This window comes from Euprymna scolopes, chromosome 33 (genome assembly GCF_053919585.1).
Source record: "Euprymna scolopes isolate OS-2025 chromosome 33, ASM5391958v1, whole genome shotgun sequence".
NCBI lineage: Eukaryota > Metazoa > Mollusca > Cephalopoda > Sepiida > Sepiolidae > Euprymna > Euprymna scolopes.
The window spans coordinates 70,109,086-70,122,849 of NC_136514.1; the positions used below are offsets into that span (position 1 = coordinate 70,109,086).

Below are 13,764 nucleotides of genomic sequence, written 5' to 3' on the forward strand. Positions count from 1 at the left end.
CTGTGCTTTATCAAGAGAACTGTCAAGAATATTTCTTGTTACAAAAACCTCTGGCATAGCAATAAATGTTGAATGAATTGAGTTTGTTTTGTTTAACGGTATTTCAACCTCTGGGGTCATTTAATGCCAAAGAAAGGTTTAATGCGTTTTTTTTTTTTTTTTTTTTTTTTTTTTTTTTTTTGTTATTAGTAGGTATGGGTATAAATGGGCGGACAACGATACGGGGGACCAAGTTTTGAAAGCCGATTTATCATAATTCTTTTGTAGGTTTCCGACTACTTTTTGATTGTATTTGAAAGATTAAAGACTAAAGTTAATTTCTAAAAGGAAAAAAAAAATATTTGTATACGTGAAAAACAAAAAAGTTATGTAAAATGTTTTCACGGCGAGCTACTAAATTCAGCTAAATTTTGAAGTTAAATAAATTCATTGTAAAAATCCTTTACAAGATAAATATTATTTTTCTGGGTCTATGTCAAAGATAATTAGTAAAGTCCTAAGATATTGAATTAAATATAAAAAAGACACCTTGTTTGTACAAAATATTAATTAATTAGCCCCAAACTGAATGATTCTGCCGCTCGCAAAACGCAACAAACTAAAGTTTTCCTAAATTCGGAACATACGGAGCCCCAAAATTTCAGCCAGTCGAAAGACTGTGAAAATGACGTCATGTAATTAAAAGGGAAGAAGGGGTGTGATAATTTTTCCCTGACGTGCATCCGTACATTCCTATTCTGAACGTTTGTATAAATTTTTCCATTTTTTAATTTAATTACTTTTTCCTGTTTTTAAATTATTTTTTTAAAAAATTATTGTTCAATATTATATAACAAATATGTTACGCCGAAAGTTTCACATTCTTGTGAGCAAGGAAATTATTAAAATCTTGCATATAAAAATTATGCGGAACCTGTAATTAAAAAAAAATGAAGAAATATTTTTTGCAATTATAATTTTTTTGTGTGAAAATGTAAAATAAACAATGCTTAATTAAATGGTAATATCGGTAGTTCGAGAAATTCATTTTTCTTCAAGTTATATCGAATTCATTAATATGGACTTTAGGGGCTTTTTCGTAATGTTCCTGTAAAAATAATTTTGTTTTTTTATTTACAAATTACTATGATTTATTTATATAAAAAAAGCAAAAATAAATTCGTGCGTATTTTATTTACTACTGAAAACTATAACTTTAGTAAAGGTAAAAAATAATACATTTCCACTAAGATTTAAATAAAAATAATTAGTTCCTTATATTCCTCGATCATTATTTGATAACTACTGAAAATTTCATTGAAATTGGTTAATTTCCTGATTTTTGGTGAATTTTTAAGTAAAGGGAGGGGTCAAAATGTTTATACATTTTGAGCATCGGCATTCATTCTGCCCGTACCTAGTTATTAGAGTTTTATAACTTTTGTTTTAATTTGTTATAATTTGTTGAGGAGATTAGAAGTTTTAGGAATTTTATTATTTCTTATAGAGTGAAGGAATATACATGTTTGGTTTAGTTGTTTTGTTTTGCAGTATATCAACACCTTTCAAGTTATTTAATGCAGTATATCAACACCTTTCAAGTTATTTAATGCAGTATATCAACACCTTTCAAGTTATTTAATGCAGTATATCAACACCTTTCAAGTTATTTAATGCAGTATATCAACACCTTTCAAGTTATTTAATGCAGTATATCAACACCTTTCAAGTTATTTAATGCAAAATTCGTTTTAGTAAACGTTTTTATGCTTCAAGTTTTTTATATATGTTCAAATATTTATTCATGTGTTTAGTTTGATTCGTAGAAGATTGTTGTTTCTATTTTTGGTTTTGCAAAACATGATTGAGTTTTGCAAAGGAAAAGGAGGAGGAGGAAGAGGAAGAGGAGGAGGAGGAGGAGGAGGAGGAGGAGGAGGAGGAGGAGTAATTTGCTTTTATGGCAAATCAACTGCAGTGTGTCATTCTATACCAGATATGATTTGTATAATCTGAAAATAGTTCGTCGAGCAATTCCCTTGTATTATGCTTTGTTCATTTCCATTTCACCCATGATTTAGTGTCAGGTTTTATGTTTTTAAGTATATTCTGTACTGTAGGATTTATTTGTGGTATTTTGATGTTTTTTAAAATTTTTTTTACTATATTTGTTGCATAACTCAAGTGTTTCATTTGTAGTTTTCCTTTCTTCTTTGTGTCTGGATTGTGTGATGTGGCTTTTCATACGTTCAGATTTTAGTGAAGAATGTTTATACTCGGTTTTGTCTTTATGCGTTTGTGTAGTTTCCATACAGCAAGCTTGTTTTTTTTTTTTGAGATTTTAATGGTCTTGATTTCGGAGAGACTCATGTATTTTGTGATAGTTTTTCTACCTAAGAGCTTTGTGATGGTGTTAATTGTTTTTTGAGTATCTTTTGTTGTGTACGTAGGGTTTTGGGTTGAAGATTGTTCAAGTTGTTGTATGGATGTCTGTAGTTCTTTTATGAAGGTTAGGAGTTGGATTCATATTTGCTAGTTTTCATATGAGGACATTACATTTTTCACATTCAGAATTGGAAGTAGTTTGCAATGGTTGAGTTACCCTGGATGAGTGTTCTTAACAATTTTTCAGGTTTCTGGGAAGGAGATGTTTTGAACGTATCTAATTTTCATTGTCTCTTTTCCTTTCTTCCATCTTTAGTCAGCTGAATATTCTCCTTGACAGTTTACATATTTCAGCCGTTAGCAAGTGGCTTCCTAGTGGTCAGATCATTTCCTTTTGGTCCATCAGTTCTTGTAGTGCCCAAACTTCTGGCAATTACAACATCTAAGTGGATTAGGGATATAAATACCCACATTCACTATTATGTACCCGATCTGAATTTTGGTAGCGGTTTGAGAGGTAACTGTGAGGATGTATTAGTGTTGAGTTCCTGACCGTTTTCCTTTATAGAGATTCTTCTTACATATGTTTTTTTTTTACCGTTTTCTTTTATAGTGATTCTTCTTACATATGTTACAGCTTTGTTTGATGTCATCTATGGTGCAGTTATCTAGTTATCGGCTTCTCCCCACTCCCTGTGAAGTGTTGAGAGATTTCTTTTTTTTCTTTGGGGGGGGGTAGGTTTTATACTGTGTAATGTGGTTCTTAATTGTTCCGCATAATTCTTGTTTTTTTATTTTTACTATTATGTATTGTTACATGTTGTTTTGATTGATTTTTGAACCACGTTCGCAGGTAGATATTTTTCTATTATGAAGAGTGAGAGTTCAGTGATGGTTTTGCATCCAGCAACTCAAGAACTATGTATGTTGGATAGTAAGTGCTTACTTCTTCTGTTTCACTATTTGAGTCTGTATTATCTGTTATCAGTGTCCGGATGTGCTCCTTTGCATAATTTCATAACTTTATTTGTGTTATCTTCGGCTTTATTGTCAGATGCCATATGTAAAGTTTTAGATTTCAATGGCTATGCTCCCCACCCACCTTGGAACCCCATGAGGGAATGCGTCTAGGCAGAACCCCATTCACCTAGTAACATCAAGGCTGCATAGCCAATATATTCATGCTGATGATTAGGAATTTAAAATTTTGTTTTCATTCCTAAGATAATTATCTACTCAAGGACAGAAAGGGGTATGTGTCCTTTCTCAACAAAATTGTCACTATAGCCATTGTCCTAAATCAGATTTTGTAGATCTGGAAAAGAGTTCACAGTTGGCATATTCTAATGCCCTACTAACAGAGTTGCAATAAATATTGATGGCAATCCCAGGACAGGGATCTAAAAAAAAAAAAACTAGGCCTTCATGGAGGAGCTGCACAAAAGAAACCACTTCTTGTTCAACTAATATCAATTGGAAAAAAGATTGGAATCTTGGAATGGTTGATAAACTGATGTCATTTTGCAATTCTACAATATTCTCTGACGAGTTATCATTTTGTTTATTTTCAGACAATGGTAGAAGGTGAGTTTCGAGATTGTGTAATCAAGAGTTTAACATTGAAAGATTTAAAAAAAAAATAAAAACCGTATTATTTTGATTCTTCGGACTATTGTTCTCAGCTTGAATTTTATTTGCACAACGTTTCGGTCGATATAACCTGCAACCTTCTTCAGGTGTATCTGGTCGAACTTGGGAATCTTTCTATTGAACTCTGGAATCTGCATGGAATTTTGAATGGTACTTTTTATTTAATCTATGGGGGTAGCATGCTCTTGTCCCGTCAGTCATGAATGGGTAGAAGTTCTAATTCACAATAGTATTTTTTGTGTCCTGGAATTCGGCAAGACCAAGAAAAGAGCATTCAGAGATGTGAGATGTACTTCTCTATATGAGAATAGTAAACGAGAATGTAACACAGAAGACAAAACCTTTTTTAAAACAACGAAAACGTTTATTTTAATGACAGAAAGTTGGATGGTGCCGAGGTGAAGTCACAGGTCAGCCACCAGTTACCTTTAGTCAAAGATTGTCATTGCTGGAATGTCCAGTGGACAAGGACAGGAGAAAGAGAGAGAGAGAGAGAGAGAGAGAGAGAGAGAGAGAGAGAGAGAGAGAGAGAGAGAGAGAAGGGATGTCTTTCTTTGATCCTTCCAGGGTTCTCTCTGCTGACCGACCTTGATTCTCAAAAAGGCTAAAAATTGCTAGATTTTGGAATGATTAGTCAGTGTGTGTGGCCAAATTGCTTGGATGGGAAATTGATTTGCAAGAAAATAAATATTTATTTTATTCATCACTGCTATATCTTCACTAATTATAAACTATAAAATATGCAAATAATACCAAACAGAACACAAAGCTGATATATTCTTTTTGTTAAAACATTGGCAAAACCTGATATTCTTAAGGAACCGAAACAATTTCTTCCCGTTCTCCATTGCTCAGCATTTCTCTAAGAATGGTTATCTCAATTCTTAACCGTTTATCTAGAATCTAAGTTTTGAAATAAATGGCAATATTAATTATCTTTCTTGCAAATCACATCATCAACTAACATGACTATTGGATGCAATATGCAACTTGATAATGGTTCAATGAGATGAGAATAACTAAACTAAATTAAACTAAACTAACAACAACAACAACAACAACAACAACAACAACAACGACAACAACAACGACGACAACGACGACGACGATGTTAAGGGATTCTTCATTTAGTTACAAATTCGACGTTTGGTAAAAGAGATTATAATTGGATATACAGCTGTCTAAATGTTATGCTGAAATATCTCTTAATTTCTGAACCGAAAAGAGAAATAAAAACAGGAGGATTTCTTTATATTAAAATGTTTACATGTAAGGCAAAAATAAAAATGTTCACGCATGAGGCAAAAATCAAAATGTTTGCGTGTGAGGAAAAAAGTATAATGTTTGCATGTGAGGCAAAAATAAAAATGTTTGCGTGTGAGGCAAAAATAAAAATGTTTGCACGTGAGGCAAAAATCAAAATGTTTGCATGTGAGGCAAAAATCAAAATGTTTGCCTGTGAGGCAAAAATATAAATGTTTGCATGTGTGAGGCAAAAATATAAATGTTTGTGTGTGGGGCAAAAATATAAATGTTTGCGTGTGAGACAAAAATAAAAATGTTTGCGTGTGAGACAAAAATAAAAATGTTTGCATGTGAGGAAAAAATCAAAATGTTTGCCTGTGAGGCAAAAATAAAATGTTTGCGTGTGAGGAAAAATAGAAATGTCTACATGTGAGGCAAAAATAAAAATGTTTGTGTGTGAAGCAAAAATAAAATGTTTGCATGTGAGGCAAAAATCAAAATGTTTGCATGTGAGGCAAAAATATAAATGTTTGCATGTGGGGCAAAAATAAAATGTTTGCGTGTGAGGGAAAAATAAAATGTTTGCATTTGAGGCAGAAATAAAAATGTTTGCGTGTGGGGCAAAAATATAAATGTTTGTGTGTGATGCAAAAATAAAAATGTTTGCATGTTAGGCAAAAATAAAAATGTTTGCATGTGACGCAAAAATAAAAATGTTTGCATGTGAGGCAAAAATAGAAATGTTTGCATGTTAGGCAAAAATAAAAATGTTTGCATTTGAGACAGAAATAAAAATGTTTGCGTGTGGGGCAAAAATAAAAATGTTTGCATTTGAGACAGAAATATAAATGTTTGCGTATGAGGCAAAAATAAAAATGTTTGCATGTGAGGCAAAAATAAAAATGTTTGCGTTTGAGACAGAAATAAAAATGTTTGCGTATGGGGCAAAAATAAAAATGTTTGCATGTGAGGCAAAAATATAAATGTTTGCGTGTGAAGCAAAAATAAAAATGTTTGCATTTGAGACAGAAATAAAAATGTTTGCGTATGGGGCAAAAATAAAAATGTTTGCGTGTGAGGCAAAAATATAAATGTTTGCGTGAGGCAAAAATAAAAATGTTTGCATGTGAGGACAAAATAAAATGTTTGCATGTTAGGCAAAAATAGAAATGTTTGCATGTGAGGCGAAAATAAAATGTTTGCATAAGAGGCAATAATAAAATGTTTGCATGTGAGGAAAAAATAAAAATGTTTGCATATGAGGCAAAAATAAAAATGTTTGCGTGTGAGGCAAAAATAAAAATGTTTGCATTTGAGGCAAAAATAAAATGTTTGCATGTGAGGCAAAAATAAAAATGTTTGCCTGTGAGGCAAAAAGTAAATGTTTGCGTGTGAGGCGAAAAGGCAAAAATAAAAATGTTTGCGTGTGAGGCAAAAATAAAAATGTTTGCATTTGAGGCAAAAATAAAAATGTTTGCGTGTGAGGAAAAAATAAAAAGAAAAAATAAGTAGAAAGTGGATCATGGGTTTATTCTTGGCAACTTCGTAACTCTCACTTCCCTTTTTTTTACTTTAGTCCTCACATTCCATACACGATATTTCTGACAAAGGGGAAAGAACTGCATTTTTGAGTTCGGAATTAATTCATCTAGCACTTCTCATTGACTAGGTTTTGATTTTGAAGTAGTATTTTTTCTTTTATTAAGATCCTTACGTGAAGTGTCTTCATATCTTGCCTGGAGCAATTTCCATAAAGAAAAAGTTGGTACTTACGTTCCAATACATCTTTGACCTGTTCGATATCTTCTTCATACAAAATGCGAACGTAATCTATCATCTGTCGGTGAATTAGTGTTGACTGCATCAAAGATATAAAGTGGAAAAGTTTTTTCATCGTTCTTTGGCTTTGTGTCTGGAAAAAGAAGAGAAAAGGGTTTTCAATATTTTAATGTTGGTTATGACTAAATGGTTGTTATGACTAAATGTTTGTTATGACTAAATGTTGGTTATGACTTAATGTTGGTTATGACTTAATGTTTGTTATGACTTAATGTTTGTTATGACTTAATGTTGGTTATGACTAAATGTTTGTTATGACTTAATGTTGGTTATGACTAAATGTTTGTTATGACTTAATGTTGGTTATGACTTAATGTTTGTTATGACTTAATGTTGGTTATGACTTAATGTTTGTTATGACTAAATGTTTGTTATGACTTAATGTTGGTTATGACTAAATGTTTGTTATGACTTAATGTTGGTTATGACTAAATGTTTGTTATGACTTAATGTTGGTTATGACTTAATGTTTGTTATGACTAAATGTTGGTTATGACTTAATGTTGGTTATGACTTAATGTTTGTTATGACTAAATGTTTGTTATGACTAAATGTTGGTTATGACTTAATGTTGGTTATGACTTAATGTTTGTTATGACTTAATGTTGGTTATGACTAAATGTTTGTTATGACTTAATGTTGGTTATGACTAAATGTTTGTTATGACTTAATGTTGGTTATGACTTAATGTTGGTTATGACTTAATGTTGGTTATGACTAAATGTTTGTTATGACTTAATGTTGGTTATGACTAAATGTTTGTTATGACCTAATGTTGGTTATAACTAAATGGTTGTTATGACTTAATGTTGGTTATGACTTAATGTTGGTTATGACTTAATGTTTGTTATGACTTTATGTTTGTTATGACTTAATGTTGGTTATGACTAAATGTTGGTTATGACTTAATGTTTGTTATGACCTAATGTTGGTTATAACTAAATGGTTGTTATGACTTAATGTTGGTTATGACTTAATGTTGGTTATGACTAAATGTTTGTTATGACTTAATGTTGGTTATGACTAAATGTTTGTTATGACCTAATGTTGGTTATAACTAAATGGTTGTTATGACTTAATGTTGGTTATGACTTAATGTTGATTATGACTTAATGTTTGTTATGACTTTATGTTCGTTATGACTTAATGTTTGTTATGACTTAATGTTGGTTATGACTAAATGTTGGTTATGACTTAATGTTTGTTATGACTTTATGTTCGTTATGACTTAATGTTTGTTATGACTTAATGTTGGTTATGACTTAATGTTGGTTATGACTTAATGTTTGTTATGACTTAATGTTGGTTATGACTTAATGTTTGTTATGACTTAATGTTGGTTATGACTTAATGTTTGTTATGACTTAATGTTTGTTATGACTTAATGTTAGTTATGACTTAATGTTGGTTATGACTTAATGTTAGTTATGACTTAATGTTGGTTATGACTTAATGTTGGTTATGACTTAATGTTGGTTATGACTTAATGTTTGTTATGACTTAAAAGATACTAGTAGGAAAAGCCGACGTTGCTCAGGATTAAATGAGGATCACTACAATGTATTTTCGCGATGTTCATAACATCATTTCATTTTCTTTGTTTTTACTGCCTCAATCTTCTGTGTTGTCCTTTAATATAGTCAAAAGAAGATGGACTTGGAGAAAACTCTCTCAATGAATGTCTTATTCATATAATATAAATTTTATCACAATAGGGTATATTTGAAATTTTAAAGAAAATTTGGCCTTCATAGCTACCTTAAGTTAGAAGAGTACTTCAGGAGCACATCCATTGTCATTGAAAATTTTATACACATGATTTAAGTTTCATTAAAATAGAAAGTATTTGAAGTTTTATGACCTCAAAGGTGAACTTAGAGACTTGTGAACACTTCTATCATGTTTTCCGGTAAATTTTATATAAAAATACACCTTTTATGTAGATTCTCTAATCTTTCTTTCTATATGAAACACGCAAACATCACACACACATGCAAACATACATAAATTTCCGGTTAATATTATATAAAAATTTATTGTACTTCCTCTTCTCTTAGTGACATTTCCAACTATGCCCATGCCTAGGTTCCGGGTGATCACTTGGTACCTTCTCACAAAATAGTTACTGCTCTGATGAAGAGTGCAGATACCAAAGTGTTCCAAATATTGTTTGAGAATTCAGTAAGGAGCTCTGGTACTGTCCAGTCCTTTCCAAACTCACTCTCACTGCCATTTTAAGCGGAGGAAAGGCTCTCTTCTTTTGCACCACCACCACCACCACCACCACCACCACCACCACCACCACCACCACCACCACCACCATCATCATCTCGATCAGTGACTGGAACCTATCTCATCCTCCAAAAATGCTTTTCATCCACATAGATTTTTCATTTCACATCAAAAGTTATTTCCATATTATTGTTGTCTATTTAGTGCAGTTGTATTCATTGATATTTTACTATTAAACCTAATATGGAGTCCGGGAAGAGAAAACCACTTTTTCCAAAAATATTTTTATTTGAATCTGGAAGATTTTCGTGGATGATAATGCCTCTCATTATGCGATACACAACACGAAGATATTTTTTTATGTACCTCCAGTGGGTTAGATACATGGTTAGATGTGGTTTGGAAATGCCAGCGTACTAGGATTAATATACTTTAGATAAGAAAAAATGCCCGAGCAGTTTCATCAACATTTCCCATTAGTGACGCTTCAGGCGATTGGCAATAACTTAACCACTTCTTAAAGAGAAGGTAAAGCCTGGGAAAGTGGACGTCCTGAGACATATTATCAGCTCGAGAGCAGGACACATAGAATTATAGAATCCTACACTATAGCTGAACTGATTGTTGAGGACGTATCTCTCTCTCTCTCTTTCTCTCTCTCTCTCTCTACACACACACACATATATATATATATATATATATATATATATATATATATATATATATATATATATATATATATATATACAACATTTCAGCACCTTTAAAGTATATTAGAAGTCGAAATGAGAGGAGGGGGCCAGTAAACACAGAGAAAGTAATATTTTTGTTTTGAGCATATTCAAAAAGTACATAATAGTGATTTTCATTCAATCTCGAGTAAGTTACTGCTAATTACTATATACAGCGTGCTTTTTAGAGGCAACAAACTTTAAATTGACAACTCTATTTTTTAATTGTAGATTTGGCAACTATTGGTTATTTTGAGTTCAGTTTAGTTTGGTAATTCATCATGTGGTTTCAGCTACATGGAGCCACATAAATTTTCTGAGAGAAACATTTGATGAATGAATAATTTAACGAATTGAACCTGTCAACTGGCCACCTCGCTGGTACGATTTTACCTCATTAGGTTATTTTCTCTGAAGATATGTAAGGCTCCATGTCTACCTGATAAACCAGACAAAATAGAATAATTGCAAGACAGCATTCGATGCGTTATTGCTAAAATACAGCCTAATTCAATTTTGTAGAGTTTGTGAAAATTGGACCTCTAGATAACACCATATACTCGCGTGTTGCGAGACCATATACCCGAAATTGTATTTAAATTTATAAATTTCAAAAATGAATCTTTGGAATAAATCACAATTTTTTATAATAAAATATTTTTTCTGTGATTCATTTTAATTTAAAATTCGCCTCTAAAAAACGCTATTTTTTTGTTTAATTATCACATTGTTTTTTGCAACCTTTTAAAAGTTTCTTTTTAATCAAATAGAGGAAGACTGGACATATGTGTTGGAAGATATTAAATGATTACTCAATTATAAGCGCAAGCTTACATAAATCATTGTTCGTTTATATATATATATGTTTCAAAATGTGAGAGAATATATAATTATTTCCACAGGCAGACAACATCGTAGCTCATAAGAGCCATGAAAGCAAACAAACCGGAAGTTCAAGACTCGAGTTTCGCCTTCATTTGGGCTCATCAGTTAGACACATCCGAACTCGAAATTTGAAACCCAATCCTCTTGCATGCAAAGCAAGCACTCTACCAACTGAGCAAACGCGCCGCACATAGTTTTATTAACCAACACAGATCAAGCAAATCGCAATGAAATCCGACAGTTAGTTGGGTTATGGTTATCACATCCCTTGTTCGAGACAAAAGTATTTCAAAATTTCAGGTAATATATACATATATATATATATATATATATATATATATATATATATATGTATGTATATATATATATATATATATATATATATATATATATATATATAATTGTTTTATTACATTTTAAGGCCCATTGCCATTTTGATGTAGGGGGCTACTATCAGGGACATAAGCTACAGGGGTACTATGTAGGGAGTTGGGCAGCAAGATGTTGGTTCATGTTACACTTGAACTTCTGCATGTCAGTACAGTTGGGGAAACAGGGACCTGGAAGGGAATTCCAAAGTCTAGCAGTTCTGGGGAAGAAACTACTGGAGTTGAAGGCTCTCTTACATCTAGGTATCTCTACTGTGAAGGGGTGGGATTTAGCTGCTTGTCGGGTTTGTCGGGGTATTTATGTTGAGGGGGCACAGTGCTTGCAGTTTGTCATCGCATTAACCGTTAAATTACTTGTAGAACAGGCAGAGGTATGCAACATTTCGTCGATGGGACAGAGGCTGAAGCTTAGATAACAGTTCAGGACCTACCAGGTTGGCGACTCTCTTTTGAACTTTGTCTAGGAGCGAGAGACTAGAAGCAGATGCATCCGCCCAAATATGACAACAATACTCCATACATGGGCAAACGGTGGCCTTATAGAGGTACAGGATACTTTCGGGCGTTAGTAGCTTTCTAGCATGGTAGAGAGAACCTACCTTTTTCGCAGTCATCCTGGCAATGCTCTCAATGTAATTGTTCCAACACATGTTTCCTGTGAATGTTAGGCCGAGGAGTTTAAAAGATGTACTTTCAGATAAAGAGTCGTTGGCCATTGCTATTGGTGGTAGAGAAGGTTTCTTGTAATTATTGAAGGAAACAAGTTTAGTCTTGGCAGCATTGAATGTGACCATCCACTACAGATTGGAGGTCATCCTCTAGTGTTTCTGCCATTTCTTTAGATATGTGTTCATTTGTTTTCCTGTCGTGTCTGTTATAGAGTGTGGTGTAATCAGCATATATATCCATCTCACAGACAATTTTGTCAGGGAGATCATTTATGAATATTAGGAATAATAGAGGTCCAAGGATAGACCCTTGAGGCACTCCCGCATTTATATCATATTGTTTAGATATATGACTGCCAAGGACAACCTGAATTTTTCTCTTATCTAGGAAGGATTTAATTGTGTTAAGTATTCTTCCAGTGATACCGCATGATCTGATTTTCATGAGAAGACCTTCATGCCATACCCTGTCAAAAGCCTTAGATATATCTAGAGCTAATGCTCTACCCTCCCCTGTTTGTGAATGGTATATGCGTTCAGAGATTACAGTTAGGATGTCTGCTGAGGAACAGGCTTATCTAAATTCATATTGTTGGTTGGTCAGAAGTTAAGCATCTGTAAGGTGATGGACTAGAGCTTGGTTAATTATGAACTCAAATATTTTGGCGAAAAGTGGAAGAAGGTTACTGAGGCGATAATTTGCTGGGTCAGTTCTTTCGCAAGAATTCTTGAAAACTGGTACCACAGAAGCAGTTTTCCAGCTGGCAGAAAAGCAAGATTCATTAAGGCATTTGTTGTAAAGTTTGGAGAGAACTGAAGCTACTTCGATGGAGCACTTTTTTAATAGCACAGCCGGAATAAGATTAGGTCCACATGCTTTTGAAGTGTCAAGATTTTTTATGATAGCATGCACCCGAGAAGATTGTCTAGTGTAGCGTCTGTCTGCAAAGGAAAGTCAGGGAGTGGTGGTTAGCAGGGTCCAGTGTGGAGTTGGAGGCAAACCGACTGGCAAGCATGTTAGCCTTCTCGGTTGCTGAGCAAACAACTTCATGATTGTTGGATAGTGGGGGAATTGTTGATTGCCCATTATTTACTACATTTCCAGAAGTCACAGGTTCCTAATTTCTGTGCTTCGATGCGTTTTTTGGTGGTTCAGTAAATTCTCTCTTAGCTGTCACTATTTCTTTCTTACAGTTACTTCTGGCTTTTATATACTTCTGTCTGATTGAACTGGACTTATGTCGGTTAAATCTGTGGTACGCATGCTGCCTTTGCGCAATGGAAGCTACACAAGTAATAAACCATTGGGGAGAGTGGGGCTTGCTATAAAATATATAAATTCCACGTTAATGTTTTTCAGAGGTAAAGCAATGAAGTTTTGAAGTTGAACAAGATATACTTTTTAATATGTCGCTACTCATTCTTGGGAATGTTTTGATCAGCCAGTTACAAATAACTAGAGACATTTTCAGGCGATTTTTGTCACACTTGCATTGATATTAAAAGCCTAGTTTTTCTATTTAAAAATTACTAAAACAAACTTTTTAGTATACTCAGCCATGGATATGCAAGCGACTTTAGAACTGTCAACTAATTCACATATTCCTTTGAAAAACAAACTTTCATTAATTATTTATTCATTATTATAGTTTCTTAGTGGACAATTGATTTCATTTAACTATTTTTATGCTCAGTTCTATTTATGCCTATTTTCTACATTGGGCATAACTTCATAGCATTTAGGATGAAAATATTCTAGCATAC

At 33.0% G+C, this 13,764-nt stretch overlaps 1 protein-coding gene across 2 annotated transcripts in view; it reads right to left on the bottom strand.

Annotated features, from left to right (window-relative positions):
* Positions 1 to 13,764, bottom strand: part of LOC145258288 (uncharacterized) — a 109,113-nt gene that overhangs the window by 47,755 nt on the left and 47,594 nt on the right. For both annotated transcript variants that reach the window (XM_080116298.1, XM_080116299.1), the window contains exon 6: positions 7,030 to 7,168. In XM_080116298.1, coding sequence (XP_079972424.1) covers positions 7,030 to 7,168 — 139 coding nt within the window. The remainder of the gene's footprint in view (positions 1 to 7,029; positions 7,169 to 13,764) is intronic.